The 19,599-nt window shown below is 38.8% G+C and overlaps 1 protein-coding gene across 2 annotated transcripts in view; it reads right to left on the bottom strand.

Moving 5' to 3' along the window:
• Positions 1-19,599, bottom strand: part of FMN2 (formin 2) — a 345,283-nt gene that overhangs the window by 250,141 nt on the left and 75,543 nt on the right. For both annotated transcript variants that reach the window (XR_014239879.1, XM_082408836.1), the window contains exon 3: positions 1,459-1,606. Coding sequence is in view for 1 of the 2 variants with exons in the window: in XM_082408836.1 (XP_082264962.1) it covers positions 1,459-1,606 (148 nt within the window). In the remaining variant the exon portion in view is untranslated. The remainder of the gene's footprint in view (positions 1-1,458; positions 1,607-19,599) is intronic.

Below are 19,599 nucleotides of genomic sequence, written 5' to 3'. Positions count from 1 at the left end.
AATGTTCCTCCAGTATACAACAAAATCAGTAGCATAAAATGTTTCAGTTAAAGTTAAGAAAAGTAGACACACTAGGGAAGAAAAAAATGAAAACATCATCCTAATCAATGATGTAAAACACAAGATATGAACAACTGTTAAAATAACTCATTGAAATTGACCGATTCTACTATATCTACACCTAGTTATTTCCTAACCAGTAAGTAATTTTTAATGTAAACAAATAAAATAGTGTATTTAATGGGCTCATTACTTTTAGTTATATGCTTTTCCTTTTAAAACTAAATATGCTTTTATGTGCTTGTTTTTTTCAGGTGTTATTATGTCAGCACCCCCTCATCTCTGAAGGTCTACCTTGGCCCTTGATCAACTGTTCTCTGCACCACAGGAAACTCAGAGCCCTACACAGAACACGTGTCCTACATTGCATCTCTCATATGTGGTTCATTTCAGGGAGTACAGTCCACCAAGTAAACACTAAGCAGTGTTTCAAAAGCATCAGACAGTAAAAGGGGGACATGCAGCATTAGATGTGGGCCCCCATTCAGTGCCTCAGTGCACAGAAGAAACAGATAAATGCATTGCTCCAGGACTGGGAGAAAAACAGAGGTTATAAGCACTAGGCCCCTCTGCAGACCTTTGGGCAGGAGCCTAGAATAAAGTCCCTGACAGTGTGGGTCATTGTTGGCTTTAAAGGGAACTCATGAGTTAGATAATGATAAACAACCAAATTCCATAAAAACATTGTTACAAAAATAGGATTCTTAATTCAATACAATAAATACAAAGTGCTTTCCTAGCTTCAGGCCCCATATAAAGCTGACATTAATCTCATGTTACCTTCAAAATACTTCAAAAATAACACAAAATACTTTAGGATGACACAAGGGACAAAGAGAAAAAACAACCAAAAAGAAATATTTTTTAGAAAACTATTACATCTGAACACTGAACAATTTTTTTAATTACTTAAAATTTAGATTTAGTAAAACATGTTTCTCTATTTTGCCTCTGTCAGTTATCTCTGAAGGCAAAGAAAAAAACGAAGAAAAGTTCAAAGAAAGCAGTAAGGGAAGAGACAGGGGAAAGAGGTATGGTGGCCACCACCCTTGAAGCCAGTAGGCAGAAAGTTTCTTTCCGAGCTCTCAGCCCATGCAGAATGTGCAGCTTCCCACCGGGTGGTGGTGGCCCCAGCTGGACCCCGAAGCAGTGGTTCTCAGACTTTATATACACTGTAGTAACTGGGCAACCCAGTGTCCCGTTCCCCAGAACTCAGCAGCCTTGAAGATGGGGCATAAGAATTTTCAATTTAACAAGCTTCCCGGTGATTTAGCTTGAGTTATATGCAGATTATAATTTAAGAAATACTTGGAAGAGAAACCCAGACTCAATACCCAGTAGGTGCTGCACAGTTATTCGATGTTACTTTCAGAATATTCACTCTTCCCAGGGGCCTACCTGTGTCAGCATCCTTGGGCCTGTGTTCTTCATCAGGAGGTTTAGATGGTGGCCAAGCAGCTGGGACTCTCCTGGGAAACTGCCCTTCTATATAATCCAGTGAGTGTGTGGGTTGACTAACTGCAGCCCAGGTGTAAAGTTGATCTTGCTATATTTCCAAAAAAAAAAAAAAATTTAAGCTATTTTAATTCAATCATGAAGAAAATGGAGTCTTCTTGATTGATATTTGCAACATCATTTCTATCATAAACATACGTGTGGTGTGCATATATATACACGCAAACATCCATGAAACATTAAACAGCATTTTATACTAGTCAATGTAGATTCATCACATAAACATTCCTTCACACGGTCTTTCCATTTTCATAACCATACGTGTTTCAACTTCTATTCTATGGTAAGATTTAAGTCTCTTTCTTTGGGGGTAGGAGGCCATGTGGGTCTACAGGGAATTACAAGGTCAGAAAATCCACTTAATCACAGAGCCCCCTGACGAGGCATCTTCAATGCACTGGAATACGATGTCCCTTTGAAATCTGTTTAAATACTTGTGGCAAAGTCAGAGGACAGGCAGCACTGGGCATGAAGGACCATAACAGCTTCTTCACCTTCAAGAGCAGGAAGCCCAGGAAACTGATTATTGTGCATCCAGTTTGAGGACTGTTTGGGAGACAAACTATGAAAAAAAAAAAAAAGTAAATGAACCTGCCAAGAAAAAAAGAACTGGGCAGTGATCTGGCAAAGAAAGCTCTTCCCAGCTGCAGACCAACAGAATCCAGACAGAATGAGAAGCAGGCTCGTAACTACACTTCGTGCCAGGAAGCCAAGTGGGAACCTCACAAAGGAGGCCACACCGAGACCTGTGAACACCTTGGGAAACTGCCCGCTAGGATTTCAGGGTGACAGCTGCTTCAGGACGCAGGCTCGCAATGTACACAAGCCCTGGGTTCTCTTCGGGACATCTTCCTTCCTTACAGGTATATTTCCCTAAACCTTTTGATCAACATAAAAAGTAAAGCAGAGAGAATAACAAAAAACATGCTGTAACCACCACGCTGAAATTGTGAACTTGAGTGAAAGGATGGAGAGGCACTGATATTTCTGTAATTTGCTTAACAAGTTAATTTAAGAACTTCATAAAATATTCTTCAGTGTCAACAGTAAAATACAATGTATAGATCATTTAGTTTAAACTTCACCTTTAGGGACAGTCACTGGCCTTAACTGAGAACTCAGATTCCTGGGTCAGTGGTATTGAATCGGAAGGGTCCCAATGCAGACCTGGCCAGCATTTCAGCCAGTCACATCTTTCAAGTATTCATACCTTGATTGACACCAGAGGCTTTGCTATTTGGCCTACTGAATATTAAAAGTAGCTTTTCCAGCACTGTTGACAATAGCCAAAACATGGAAACAACCTAAATGTCCATCAATGGATGAATGGATAAAGAAGATGTGGTACATATATACAATGGAATATTACTCAGCCATAAAAAGCAACGAAATAATGCCATTTGCAGCAACATGGACAGACCTAGAGATTATCATACTAAGTGAAGTAAGTCAGAAAGAGAAAGACAAATATCATATATCACTTATATGTGGAATCTAAATCTAAATGAACTTATCTATGAAACAGAAACAGACTCATAGACAAAGAGAACACACTTGTGGTTGCCAAGGGGGAGGAGGGTGGGGGAGGGATGGATTGGGAGTTTGGGGTTGGTAGATGCAAACTATTATATTTAGAATGGATAAACAACAAGGTCCTACTGTATAGCACAGGGAACTATATTGAATATCCTGTGATAAACCATAATGGAAAATAGTATTTAAAAAAAAGTCTATATGTGTATAACTGACTCACTTTGCTGTACAGCAGAGATGGGCACAACACTGTAAATCAACAATACTTTAGTAAAAAAAAAAAAGTAGCTTTTCATTGGCAAAATGAGTGGTTTAATTAGCATGATATTAGAAATGAGCTCTCGTTGGTAAAATAAAGGAATTCAATGAATATGGACCAGCAAAAACATCAGACAATATCCTCATTCTTACAAGAACAAGGTAAGACATGGGCAAGGGGCGAGGTCAAGGCTCGATGCCCTGACGGTGCTGCATCCAGCGCTGGTCTAGGAAGCAACTCCCAGGCTGTCGGCAACCACTCGGCACAGAATCCTGCCGCCCTCATGTCCGCATCAAGTGAACCTCCCACGTAAGGAGCAGTCAAGCACTCGCTGCCAGGGGAGCAAGACGTATGTTTCCTAAAAGGGGAACTGTGACTTAGCGTCACCATCCTAATAGTAAACCCATTCAGCCTCGGACTTCATCTGCTCCATATAAAAGAGGCAGCACCAGCAGCTAGGGGCACAAATGGTTGCACTCAGGATTTTATCACTCACTGAAAAACGAAGTTTGCTACAAGCACTCTGCAAAAGCCAGAACAGCCCGGCCAGTCCTGCAGTCTTTCAGCCCCACCCCAGGACTGGAATACATTACAGATCTGTGATGACAAAACCTCTCCTTCATCGTGTGGCTCCACGAGCAGAGAAGAAGCAAACACAAAGCTCTTGCATGGCTCTTTACCATCTACAGAATCAGATGTCAACTCTTTGACCTGTCGTTTAAGTTTTTCTATATTCCTCCCATTCATCCTCCCAGATTCATCTTCCCACATTTCCTAAATCAAGCTCCACTCCACTAGAAGGTCCCACTTAGCCTCTCCACCCATGGAATCTAACCGATGATTAAGTCTAGCTGGGGTGTCCCCTCCCCACTCCCAAGTCACAGTGCCAACAGGACGCCGGCCACCCCTTATGTTGACAGCTACCAGCACGTGATCCAGATCGGTGACCGAACACGGTCTTGAGTGTAGCTCGTCACCCTCAACTGCCTGAACTCCTTCAGCACATGAGGTGTGTACACAAGTCCTATAAATCTCCCCAAGCACTTGAGAATATTAAGAAGACTCCATGAGAGCCACTTAATGTCTACTGAATTAATGAATTTGTCAGATAAAAGGAAAATACAAAAGAGATGGTTTGTCAACATGAGCAGTGGCTGGAGCTAGGGATCGCATTTTCTTCATTTGCTTATTAACAAGGTACCAGAGGGGTACTTTGTGTGCATCAAATGGAAAACAAAGGTATCAAGTGATCCATTATATCTAAACCTATTCACAACTATACCATATAAAGAAACATATGGAGCAGATAAAACTCCTAGGATATAATCAGTGCTGTACCCCAGACAAATCTCATAACTCTATGAGGCCTCAGTGTTCTCACCAGTAATTCAGGAAAACTGCCTGCTCTTGTCTTTTTCGCAGGACTGGAGTGAGGTGGGTGCAAACACTATGTGGAAAGAGCTATGAAAACCACATCGTGTGATTCAAGTATAAGCACCACGACTACTACTTGTTTTGATTTTTTTAAATCTATGTTTCATTAGAATAATCACACATTTCCTGTATTTTAAAAAGTCCTTTTTAGAGGAATTAAATATTGTCATCAAATGTACACAACACCATGTGGTTGTTGAACCAGCACAAAATCTTTGCTTTATTTTGAGAAGCTAGGTGAGCAAACTGTAGTCAGCAAAGTTCCCTTGGCATTTGTGCTGATTGTCACTAAGTTTTGAATTCAATTAACAACCACCCTGTGGCATTTTCTCAACCATCCACGCATGTCTTTTTCTCTGTTGTATTTCTGTTTAACATTTCAGAAATGTATGTGTTATTTTCCCAAGTAGAATATGCAAGCTTCCTGCCACCAGTCACCAACCACATCCTATACCCCTTGTTTTCCGCCGGTTTTATTCTGTATACATAACAGACACACAATGAGTATTAAGGAATTGGAAGGGTCAAGATCAATAAAACTGTCTTTTAACAAATTACACCATAGTTTTATATGAGTTAAAACAGGAACAATTTTCCCTGACACTACTCCACCGCCTTAAATTCTTAAAGTCTGTTTTGATTTTTGTTGAACTGGATCATTTATTCCTATTAAAGAAAACAAATACATGCTTTCAACCTTAGGCAGATCAGAAGATTTAAAATCACAATCTGAAAGTGGCATAAACAGGCCACAAGCTAGTGATCCCAAAAAAGAAAACAGTTTCTTTTAGCAGATATTTCCCCATCTTTTAACTGGCCTATAAATAATAACCCCCCAAATAACTCAGAGCTGCAATTCACAAATAGTTTATTTTAGAGGGCCCACTAGAAAATTATAACAACTGAAGTGAGGCATTCTAAGAGTGCTTTGTTGAAACTGCTGTAGTCAAGATGAGGGTTTGGTTGTCACCTCACGATAATATTTGGTAACGTTTCTGTTATTTCTGTTAACCGTGCCTTCGGTCTGTGCATGGGGGAGGATCTAGATTACTCCCTGAGAGGCGTGGCCGCCCTTCCTATCGACACTCCTAGGACTTGTCAGCCCGTGGACACGGGCTGCCCTGCATGTGGGAATAATCCTAGTCTGGGCTCCTCACCTCCTCAGCTCTCAGCACTGCCTCGGCTCCACTGTCTGTCTTTCAAGGCCAAAGGGTCTCTATTTGAGTGGTAAATACAGTCCGTGTATCCCAGACATCCCGGCAAGTGCATTCTCCTAACAAACATCGAAAGTTTGACTGAGGGCAACAAAAGTAAAAAATTGCCACGAAGTACGGCACACGACCATTTCTTTACATGCACGCTATCCATCCCTGGAGTACAGAGAAAAATCTGTGTCAGGCCAGCAGACGGCTCTCAGCTTGCACCTGGTCACACTGGCCTCAAGAACTGCTCCAGCCAGCTGAGCCTGGGTGTGACCTCTAAGAACAATACAGCAGGCGCTCAGCGAGTACATGGAGGCTGTGTCCATCCCCTTCCACAGCACTCTCTGGAGAAGGGTTCTGAGGATCAAAGGTCTCATCTTGCAACTTTACAGCTTCATTTGAGAAATTAAATACCTGGATGGTATTGAGCTTATTTGTGCTTTGTTAGTGCCATGGACGCGATGTGCTTTTTGTTCTGGCTATTGGAAAATCTGAAATAGGTATATGGTCCGCATGCCACGTGTTTTCCAGTTCCAGAATGTATGCTTCTGATTAGCCTCATTCCTACCTCCATTTATGTTCCCCCCCGCAGTTTAGTTTTGTCTTTTTTTTCTTTTGTGCACTCATGGCTGAATTTTACTATTTTACCATATCTTACTTTTCTTACTAATCATTGTAAATACTATTTGGAGTAAGGTGGTGATGAACACATTATTAATATTAGGGAAATGATGGAAAATTCATTTACTTATCTACTTTAACTCACTTGAACTTTTTATGACTGGAAGGATAAACGGTAGATTCACTGAGAGTAGACTGAATTGTACTCATGATATTTTGGTTTGCATTGATCATTTAATCGTTAAAAAAACAACAGCACAACTATATAGAGTCGCTTTGAAATAGGGGAGATAAAAAACAATAAATAATCACTACTATACACAACAGCATCCACTGGGTATAATATTTTCTAATCCTTCTTTTAATATATTCTACAGCTGTAATCGTACTGCACATGATTTCATAATAACATAGTGTAGACTTTTTTAAACTACTGCTTCATTTTCATACTGATAATTTACATTTTTGCCACAATCATGACACAGTTAATATTACACTGTAGCCATTTAATCAGCTCTTGACAGAACACGTGAATGTGACTTCCCAAATCACCCCTGGTTCATAATTAAATAAGAAATTACAACCCTAGAAGAGGACACTGACCCTTGAAAAACGTGGGTTTGAATTGAGAGGGTGCACTTACACGGGGTTATAAATACTGCCATGCTCCACGGTTTGTGTCTGACTGAATCTGCAGATGGACAGGAACCACAGATATGGGGCCGACTATAAAGTACAGCGAGATTATCTCCTACATTATTCAAGGGTCAACTGAGTACATAAAAATGACAAATAAAAGTGAATAATTACCAAGGCTTGATTTGTGACCCAAGATATGATCTAGCCTGGAGAGTGTTCCATGAGCACTTGAGAAGAAAGTGTATTCTGTTGTTTTTCGATGGAATGTCCTATAAATATCAATTAAGTCCATCTTGTTTAACGTATCATTTAAAGCTTGTGTTTCCTTATTTTTCATTTTGGATGATCTGTCCATTGGTGAAAGTGAGGTGTTAAAGTCCCTTACTCTGACTGGGTTACTGTCAATTTCCCATTTTATGGCTGTAAGTATTTGCCTTATGTATTGGGGTGCTCCTATGTTGCGTGCATAAATATTTGCAATTGTTATATGTTCTTGGATTGATCTCTTGATCATTATGTAGTGTCCTTCTTTGTCTCTTGTAATAGTCTTTATTTTAAATTCTATTTTGTCTGATATGAGAATTGCTACTCCAGATTTCTTTTGATATATGGAGCTGGAGGAATCAGGCTCCCAGACTTCAGATTATACTACAAAGCTACAGTAATCAAGACAGTATGGTACTGGCACAAAAACAGAAATAGAGATCAATGGAACAGGATAGAAAGCCCAGAGGTAAACGCACACACATATGGTCACCTTATTTTTGATAAAGAAGGCAAGAATATACAATGGAGAAAAGACAGCCTCTTCAATAAGTGGTACTGGGAACACTGGACAGCTACATCTAAAAGAATGAAATTAGAACACTCCCTAACACCATACACAAAAATAAACTCAAAATGGATTAAAGACCTAAATGTAAGGTCAGACACTATAAAACTCTTAGAGGAAAACATAGGCAGAACACTCTATGACATAAATCACAGCAAGATCCTTTTTGACCCACCTCCTAGAGAAATGGAAATAAAAACAAAAATAAACAAATGGGAACTAATGAAACTTAAAAGCTTTTGCACAGCAAAGGAAACCATAAACAAGATGAAAAAACAATCCTGAGAATGGGAGAAAATATTTGCAAATGAAGCAACTGACAAAGGGTTAATCTCTAAAATTTACAAGCAGCTCATGCAGCTCAATATCAAAAAAACAAACTCAATCCAAAAATGGGAAGAAGACCTAAATAGACATTTCTCCAAAGAAGACATACAGATTGCCAACAAACACATGAAAGAATGCTCAACATCACTAATCATTAGAGAAATGCAAATCAAAACTACAATGAGGTATCACCTCATACCAATCAGAATGGCCATCATCAAAATATCTACAAACAATAAATGCTGGAGAAAGCGTGGAGAAAAGGCAACTCTCTTGCACTGTTGGTGGCAATGTAAATTGATACAGCCACTATGGAGAACAGTATAGAGGTTCCTTAAAAAACTAAAAATAGAACTACCATACGACCCAGCAATCCCACTACTGGGCATATACCCTGAGAAAACCATAATTCAAAAAGAGTGGGGCTTCCCTGGTGGCGCAGTAGTTGAGAGTCTGCCTGCCAATGCAAGGGACACAGGTTTGAGCCCTGGTCTGTAAGGATCCCATATGCCATGGAGCGACTAGGCCCGTGAGCCACAATTGCTGAGCCTGCGCGTCTGGAGCCTGTACTCTGCAACAAGAGAGGCCGCGATGGTGAGAGGCCCACGCACCGCGATGAAGAGTGGCCCCCACTTGCCGCAACTAGAGAAGGCCCTCGCACAGAAACGAAGACCCAACGCAGCCATAAATAAATAAATAAACAAAAAGAGTCATGTACCACAATGTTCACTGCAGTTCTATTTACAATAGCCAGGACATGGAAGCAACCTAAGTGTCCATCAACAGATGAATGGATAAAGAAGATGTGGCACACATATACAATGGAATATTACTCAGCCATAAAAAGAAACGAAATTGAGTTATTTGTAGTGAGGTGGTTGGACATAGAGACTGTCATACAGAGTGAAGTAAGTCAGAAAGACTTACCATATGCTAACACATATATATGTGTTAGCATAAGTAATACATACTTACCGTATGCTAACACATATACAGGGAAATAAAAAAAAAATAGTTCTGAAGAATCTAGGGTCAGGACAGGAATAAAGACACAGACTTAGAGAATGGAACTGAGGACACAGGAAAGGGGAAGGGTAAACTGGGACAAAGTAAGAGAGTGGCATGCACTTATATATACCACCAAATGTAAAATAGATAGCTAGGGGGAAGCAGCCACATAGCACAGGGAGATTAGCTCGGTGCTTTGTGACCACCCAGAGGGGTGGGATAGGGAGTGTGGGAGGCAGACACAAGAGGGAGGAGATATGGGGATATATGTATATGTATAGCTGATTCACTTTGTTATAAAGCAGAAACTAACACACCACTGTAAAGCAATTATACTCCAATAAAGATGTTTTTAAAAATGAATAATTAGAGTAACACCAAGAAGACTAAATTTAAAGATGAGCCGAGGTCTCTGAAAATGTTTCAGGATAATATAAAGGGGTGTTTTCTTAACTATGTTGAAAACAAGCACTGACATTACTACCATTGAGACTGCAAATTTGTGCAAATTTTCTGAACGGGAATTGAGTAGCAAAAGAATTTAAATATTGATGCAATTCAACTTCCATTCATGATAAAATTTTTACCAAAGTGGGTATAGAGGGAACATATCTCAACATAATAAAAGCCATTTATGACAAACCCACAGCGAATATAATACTCAACAGTGAAAAAGCTGTAAGTCTTCCTGCTAAAATCTGGAACAAGGCAAGTATGCCCACTCTCACTACTTCTATTCAACGTTGTATTGGAAGTCCTAGCCACATAAGTCAGGCAAGAAAAAGAAATAAAAGGTATCCAAATTGGAAAGGAAGAGGTAAAGCTGTCATTATATGCAGATGACATTATACTACATATAGAAAACCGTTAAGACTCCATACAAAAAATACTAGGACTGATAAAGGAATTCAGCAGGGTGACAGGATATACAATCAATCAACAGAAAGCTGTAGCATTTCTTTACACTAACAATTAAATATCAGAAAGAGAAAGTAAAAAGAAAATCTCTTTTAAAATCACATCAAAAAAAATAAAATACTTAGGAATAAACTTAACCAAGGAGGTGAAAGACATATGCTGAGAAATGTAAAATGTTGATAAAGGAAACTAAAGATGATTCAAAGAATGGAAAGTTATCCTGTGTTCTTGGATTGGAAAAATTAATATTGTTAAAATGGCCACACTACCTAAAGCAATCTACAGATTTAGTGCAATCCCTGTGAAATTACTCATGACATTTTCCAAAGAACTAGAACAAATAATCCTAAACTTTATATGGAACCGCAAAAGACCCACAATTGCCAAAGCAATCCTGAAGAAAAAGAACAAAGCTAGAGGCAGAAACCTCCCAGACTACAGACAATATTATAATCTACAACAATCAAAACAGCGTGGTTTTGGCACAAAAACAGGCATATAGGTCAATGGAACAGAAGAGGGAGTTCAGAAATAAACCCACACACCTATGGTCAACTAATCCTCACCAAAGGAGGAAAGAATATACAATGGAGAAAAGACAGTCTCTTCAGCAAGTGGTGTTGGGAAAGCTGGACAGCTGCATGTAAACTGATAAAGTTAGAACACTCCTTCTCACCATACACAAAAATAAACTAAAAATGGCTTAAAGACTTAAATATAAGACATGACATCATAAAACTCCTACAAGAGAACATAAGGGAAAACATTCCCAGACATAAATCGTACCAATTTTTTCTTAGGTCAGTCTCTTAAGGCAATAGAAATAAAAGTAAAAATAAACAAATGGGACCTAATTAAACTTAAAAGCTTTTGCACAGCAAAGGAAACAATAAACAAAGTGAAAAGACAACTTACGAACTGGGAGAAAATATTTGCAAACAACGCAACTGACAAGGGCTTAATTTCCAAAATATACAAATAGCTCATACAACTCAACAACAACAAAAAAAAACCCAATCAAAAAATGGGCAGAAGACCTAAATAGACATTTCTCCAAAGAAGACATACAGATGGCCAATGGGCACATGAAAAGATGCTCCATATCACTAATTATTAGAGAAATGCAAATCAAAACTACAATGAGGTACCACCTCACACTAATCAGAATGGCCATCATCAGAAAGCCTGCAAATAACAAATGCTGGAGAAGGTGTGGAGAAACGGGAAACCTCCTGCACTCTTGATGGGAATGTAAGTTGTGCAGCCACTTTGGAGAACAGTATGGAGGTTCCTTTAAAAACTACAAACAGAATTATCATATGATCCTGCAATCCCACTCCTGAGCATATATCCGGAGAAAACTCTATTTCAAAAAGATACATGCACCCCTATGTTCAGAGCAGCACTATTTACAACAGCCACGAAATGGAAGCAACCTAAGTGTCCATCAACAGATGAATGGATAAAGAAGATGTGGTAATATATACAATGGAATATTATTCAGCCATAAAAAGGAATGAAATAATGTTGTTTGCAGCAACATCAATGAATCTACAGATTATCATACTAAGTGAAGTAAGCCAGAAAGAGAAAGACAAATATCATATGATGTCACTTTTATATGGAATCTAAAAAATGATAAAAATGAACTTATTTACAAAACAGAAATGACTCACAGACATAGAAGGCTGACTTACAGTTACTACATGGGGGGAGGGATAAATTAAATTTTGGGGGTTAACAGATACACACTACTGTAATACACACTACTATATATAAAATAGATAACCAACAAGAACATACTGTATAGCACAGGGAACCAAATTCAATATTCTGTAATAACCTGTAATGTAAAAGAATCTTAAGAAGAATATATACATGTGTGTATATAAAACACTTTGCTGTATACTAGAAATTAACACACTTTAAATCAACTATACTTCAATTAAAAATTCATTAATTTTTAAGAAATTAAAATATTCATCCCTTTGGAACCAGCAATTCTACTTATAGAAGTTTTCCCTAAGGGGAAAATAAATCAGTAATGAGTAAAAACTATTCATATAATAGAATATATTTATTTCAGTGTTATTTATGTTTAAAAAAGAGAGAAAAGCAGAATTTCCAAAAGTAGCACTATGAATTGAAAATTATGGTATGTAAGAGTAAGCAAGAGTTGTTAAAATCCTATCCCATCAAATGCTCTGTAACATTTCCTTCATGACGTATGTTGACAGGTGAAAGCAACTGGCTATAAATTGTATGTGCATTATAAAAATAATAACTAGTGTAATGACAGAAGAGGTCATTAGAACCAGCCCTTCTGCTGGAGACTTAAAAAATGACATTTTGTGTGTGTGTGTGCACACACACACACACACACACACACCCATACACATATTTATATACCTTTCAGTAGAATAAATATAAATGTAAATAAAGGGGAGGGGGGTATTAAATTAAGGAAGAATTGAAAAGCAAGAATCCAGGGGAGGACAAAAACCTAGGGAGCAGACACTCCCTGAGGGTTTCTGTGAGAATCTGACTGCAGGTTATCAGGGAAAGGATTGGAAGTTAGTGTCTCTACAGGGTTTGCTCCTAGTGACACCCTTGCTTTAGGTTAGGATCCAAAACACCATCACACTAGGAATAAAGGTAAACTAGAAGGAGACAGTCCTCTCAGGGCTGAAATTCAACTTTAAATTTTCTAAATCCCTGAATGTAACTCCAGGTGATCCTGGAGTGCTAGTGTCCCAGGTCCCTGGTAAAATCAAACACAAATCCTATCTCAAAAAAGATAATGTCAATCTAGGTATCTGCACAGCATAAAATAAAAAATAACTATAAACATGGAGACACAAATCAAAAATAAAAGAAAATCAATAGAAAAATAGACAACAAAAAAAGACACACAAGTGCATCAGATATTATCAGACACATATTGTTAAATAATTACGTTGAGTCTCAAGAAGATAAAAGACAAAATGCAGAATTTCAATACAAAACTGTAAACAATAAAAAACAGAAATTCTAGAACTGATAAATAAAATAACCAAAATTAAACTATACAACAGATGTATTTGATGATAAATTAGAAACAGTTGAATAGAGAATTAGTGCATTTGAAGAGACATCAAAAGAAACGATCTAGAATGTAACAGAGTCAAGAGGATGGCTGATACTGCAGAGAGAATAAGAGACAAAGGACACAGTGAAAAACTATAACATATGTGTAAATAGACTGACAGAAAAAATGGAAAACAGAGAAAGAATAACATTGAAGTATCATTTGAAGAGAGGTTCTGGCTGATGACATTGTGAAATGAGAGAAGGGGACTTCCCTGGTTGCTCAGTGGTTAAGAATCCGCCTGCCAATGCAGGGGACATGGGATCAAGCCCTGGTCAGGAAGATCCCATATGCTGTGGATCAACTAAGCCCGTGTGCTTCAACTACGGAGCCTGCGCTCTAGAGCCTGTGAGCCACAACTACCAAGCCTGCGTGCTGCAATTACTGAAGACCACGTGCCTAGAGCCCGTGCTCCACAACAAGAGAAGCCATTGCAATGAGAAGCCTGCACACCGCAATGAAGAGTAGCCCCCGCTCGCCGCAACTAGAGAAACCCTGCACAGAGCAACAAAGGCCCAACGCAGCCAAAATTAAATAAATAAATAAATATTTTTAAAAATTAATATAAAATGAGAGAAGGCATTCAAGTCACTGATTTAAGAAACCCTATGAAGCCTAAGAGAATAAATGTAAGACAACCACACATAGGTGCATATAACAAAACTTTTGGATAAAACGGTAAAAATAAAATTTTAAAAGCAGCCACAAAAAAAATAGATTAATGACAAAAAGCAGTAAATGGACTATTTTTGTTAAGGAGTCAGTATCATTGGAAGCTATAAGATTCTAGAATGGTCTTTTTAAAATGCTGTAACAGGGGATCAGTCAAGGTAGCAGAGAACAGGATGTGGAACTCACCTCCCCTGATGAACACATCAAAGACACATCTACATGTGGAACAAATCTCACTGAAAACTAACTGGAAACTGGCAGAAGGACCACTGTACAACCAAGACTGTAAAAAAGATACACATGCAATCGTATAGGAAGGGAAGGAGAGCAATTGGGTTGGGACCTGTGCCTGGGAGGGGACTCAGGAGAAGGGAGATTATATGAGCAGAAATCTTCCCTGGGGGTGAGCAGCTTAAGCCACAGATTGGGGGTCCCAGTACTGGTGTCTGATGCGGGGAAGGTGAGCCCCCCTGGCTGGTTGGAGGACGGCCAGGACTATAATAGGAGGGCTGAGGGAAGCCTGGACTCCACTTGTGAGGAACACGAGTACTGGAAGTGCGCCCCCAAGGCAGAGAGGTCTGTCTAGTGGCTGCTGGTTTTCCCTTGACCATCCTGCAGAGCTCCCCAGCCCCAGCTGAAGGAACACTCCAGCCCCGCTCAATCCACGTAACACTGTAGGACTGGATCTGGGGTGGACATGACTGTGGAAAGGACGCTAACATGGGACAGAGAGGGACCCCGGTGTCAGGACAGAGTCCGGGTGGGGCAGCAGTGACCACTGTTGCAGCTTACTCAAGCAGAGCCTCAGAAGCAGCCCAGATTCTGATGGCGGCCGCTTCATCACACCTCGCCCCCAATACACTCTGAGAGTCCACACTACCCCAGCCGCCCTGCGACGTGGCTCCGCACCAGTGTTGGAGTGGCAGAGGCTGGGGAAGGGGATTGGCTGTGAGGGGAAAGGGGACTTGCTCCCGAGGAAGTGTCTGAGCAGAGTGGGCACACAAATACAGATGCCTGCACAGGCAGCACATTGCAGACAGCTAGGAGCCAAGGGCCTGCACGGGCCCCACTTGCTTCAGCACACCCCGCTCTGGGGCAAGGGTTCTGGCGCTGGGAGAGGGAAAAACACAGACTTAAAGGAAACAGCCAGCTCAGGGCCAACATTCAGGGGGTCTGCTCTGGCAACTTGGAATCAGACCCTGCACCCAATAGGGTGGTGACGGCCATTGAGCAGAAAGGAAGTCCCAGCATACACCCGGCTTCAGCTCTAGCACCTCCATTTCCAACCCCACCTGCTACACCAAGGTAAGAGCTGCCAGCACACCCTGAGGAAAGACCTGGCTTGCATCCATGTCAAATCCAGCTCTCCCTCCAAAGGCATGGGGCACACGGAGTCTGTACATGGATATTCCCACATGGGAACATCCCTTCAAGATGACAACAGGTAACTGTTTTACCTAAATTCATAGAGGCAGAGAAAGTTAAGCAAAATGAAAAGGCAGAGGAACTGCTCTCAACTGAATGAGCAAGAGAAAACCCCTGAAAAAATAAATAATGAAACAGAAATAAACAATTTACCAGGTAAAATATTCAAAGCGTTGGTAATACCAATGTTAACTGAATTAGGGAAAAGAATAGAGCAACACAATGAAAACTTTAACAAGGAGCTAGAAAACATCAAAGAGACCCAATCAGAAATAAAGAATTCAACAGGTGAAATTAAAAAAAAAAACACTAGAAGGAATGAAAGGCAGACTAGGTGATACAGAAGAATGCATAAGTTATCTGGAAGATAAAATAATGGAAATCACATAATCAGAACAACAATCAGAAAAGCAAATTTTAAAAAATGAAAACAGTTTAAGAGATTTCTGGGATAACAATAAGAATACCAATATTCACATTATATGGGTTCCAGAAGGAGGAAAGAGAGAAAAGGAGATTAAAAAATGTATTTGAGGAAATTATGCTGAAAACTTCCCAAATCTGAACAAGGAAACAGATGTCCAGGTACAGGAAGCATAGAGGGTCCCAAACACAATGAACCCAAACAGACCCACAATAAGACATATCAAAATTAAAACAGCAAAAATTAAAGAGAGAATTCTAAAGGCAGCAAGAGAAAAACAGAAACACATACAACGGAACCCCATAAGACTATCAGCTGATTTATCTGCAGAAATGTTACAGGCCAGAAGGGAGTGGCATAATGCATTTAAAGTGCTAAAAGGGAAAAACCTGGAACCTAGGATACTCTACCTAGCAAGATTATCATGAAGGAGAGAGAAAGAATTACTCAGACAAGCAAAAACTAAGAGTTCATCAATATTAAACCTACTCTAAAAAAAAGACAGTGTCTTATCTAAGTAGAAAAAAAGGAAGAATCTATAGGAAAGGGAAACTCCAACTAGGAGAGGCAAATATATAGTAAGAACTGAGGATCAACCACTTAAAGCAAGTATAAAAATTAAAAGAAAAATGCAGGGGATGTGGGTTCGAGTCCTGGTCCAGGAAGATCCCACATACCATAGAGCAGCTAAGCCTGTGCACCACAACTACTGAGCCCACGCTCTAGAGCCACGAGCCACAACTACTGAAGCCCATGCGCCTAAAGCCTGTGCTCCACAACAAAGAGAAGCCACTACAATGAGCAGCCCACCCACCGCAATGAAGAGTAGCCCCCGCTCACCACAACTAGAGAAAGCCTGCACACAGCAATGAAGACCCAATGCAGCCAAAAATAAATAAATAAATTTATTTTTTTTAAAAAAGACAAAAGGTTGAAAAATCAATAAGTTAAATATCCATCTCAAGAATTTAGAAGGGAAAAACTCCCAGCAATATAGTCCAAAGACAGAAGGAAGGAAATAGATAAAAGTACTAATAAAATAACCCCAAAAGAAGTGCTCTAAAAAAGTTAATAAAATTGAAAACCTCTGACAAGTATTTTCAAGGAAAAATACAATTAGCCAATGTTAGAAATGAAAAAGAACCCGCATTCCTACAGATAGTAAAAACCGTTAAGTAAATATTAAAAGGACTTTATACCAAACATTTAAAAATATTAGATGAAATGAATAAATTCTTTTAAAAAATACAACTTACCAAAATTGAGAAACAAAATAGAATAATGTGAATCATCCCATAACTGAAATTAAGCTAAAAATTTAAAAACTGTCTCATAAGGAACACTCCAGATTCAGGTGGCTAGAAGGACAAATTTTGCCTATACCCTTGAGGAAGAAATAACATCAATCTTACACAAATTCTTCCAAAGAATAGAAAAAGAGAGAACACTCCCCAACTTATTAGACCAACAAAACAGAGTTAGCAAAATCTAAAAGGACATAATGAGAAAGGAAAAATACAGACCAAGCACCTTCCTGAACATGGATGAAAAAAATCTAAAACATAATAATAGCAAGCAGAATTCAGTTTGGAACATTAAAAGAATGATATATCACAATCTGGGTTGATTCCAGGAAAATAAAGTAGGCTTAACATTTAAAATTAAATCCATGTAATATTCCATATTAATAAAATAAAGGAGAAACAAGTATTCTCAGTAGAGACAATAAGAAAAGCATTTGATAAAAGGTATTGCCCATTTATGACAGAAACTCTCAGGAACCTAGGAATACAGTCATCCTGTGTTCCAGGAACCCCATAGATACCAAAATCTGCAGATGCTCAAGTCCCTTACATAAAATAGTGCAGGATTTGCATATAACCTATGCACATCCTCCCATATACATGAATCATCTCTAGATTACTTACAATACCTGATACAATATAAATGTTATGTAAGTAGCTGTAAATACAATTTAAATGCCATGTAAATATTTGCTAGCATTCAGCAAATTCAGGTTTTGCTTTTTGTAACCTTCTAGAATTTTTTTCCAAGTATTGATATTTTTGATCCACGGATTCAACCAACTGTGGATGCAGAAGCCACAGATATGGAGAGCTGATTATAGAAGACAACTTGCTTAATCTGAGAAAAAGGAGAAATGTTGGTCCTTGTAAATTGGAGAATAAGGAAACAATGCAACTATCACCACTCCTTCTATTTAACAATTATTCCTATTCAGTCTAGAAGCTGTTGAACAAACAAGACAAACAAATAAGAGATTGGGGAAGAAATAAAACTGCCATTATTCATGATGACATGATTGTATACATAAACATTTTAAAAAGGACAGATAAACTATTAGAAATAATAGATTTTGCATGGTTGCTGAATACAAAATCAACATACAAAAATCAATTGTTTTCTCCATCCACAAACACACAAATAAACCGTTAAAGATGCTTTTAAAAATACTTTTAAGATACTGGCATAGAAATAGACACACAGACCAACAGAACTGATTAGAGAGCCCAGAATTAAACCTCCACATATACAGTCAACTCACATTTTCATAAGGACGCTAGGAACATGCAGTGGAGAAATGATAGTGTCTTCAAAAATGGTGCTGGGAAAACTGGATAAACACATGCAGAAGATAAAACTGCATCCCTATCTTATGCCACTCAGAAAAATTAACTCAAAAATGAATCAGAGGAGATATGGGGATAGATATATATGTATAGCTGATTCACTTTGTTATAAAGCAGAAACTAACACATCATTGTAAAGCGATTATACTCTAATAAAGATGTTTAAAAAAAATGAATCAAAGACTTAAACATTAAGACCTGAAACCATAAAACTCCTAGAAGAAAACATAGGGAGGAAACTCCTCAACATTGGTCTTGGCAATGATTCTATAGATATGACACCAAAAGCACAAACAAAAAATGAAAAAAATTCAACCAGTGGAACTACATCAAACTTAAAAGCTTTTGCAGAGCAAAAGATACAATCAACAAAATGAAAAGGCAACCTACAGAATGGGAGAAAATTTTTGCAAATCATGTATCAGATAAGGGGTTAATATCCAAAATTTATAAAGAACTCATACAACTTAATAACAACAACAAAAAAACCCCAAACAATCCAATTTTTAAAATGGGCACAAGAGCTAAATACACATTTTCCCAAAGAAGATATCCAAATGGCCAAAGGTACATGAGAAGGTGTTCAACATCACTAATCATCAGGGAAATGTAACTCAAAACCACAATGAGACAGCACCTCACACCTGTAAGAATGGTGATCATCAAGACCGGCAAGAGAGAAGTGATAGTTATCATACGATATTTGTCTTTCTCTGTCTGACTAACTTCACTCAGTATGACAATCTCTAGGCCCATCCATGTTGCTGCAAATGGCATTATTTCGTTCTTTTTTATGGCTCAGTAATATTCCATTGTATATATGTACCACATCTCCTTTATCCATTCCTCTGTTGATGGACACATTTACAAAACAGAAATAGAGTCACAGATGTAAAAGACAAACTTACGGTTACCGGGGGAAAGGGGGGGAGGGACACATTAGGAGATTGGG

This window comes from Balaenoptera borealis, assembly GCF_965194805.1.
Source record: "Balaenoptera borealis genome assembly, contig: HAP1_SCAFFOLD_81, whole genome shotgun sequence".
NCBI classification, from domain to species: Eukaryota; Metazoa; Chordata; class Mammalia; order Artiodactyla; family Balaenopteridae; genus Balaenoptera; species Balaenoptera borealis.
Note: the sequence above shows the minus strand (reverse complement) of the source record. Positions and strands in the feature narration are given on the sequence as shown.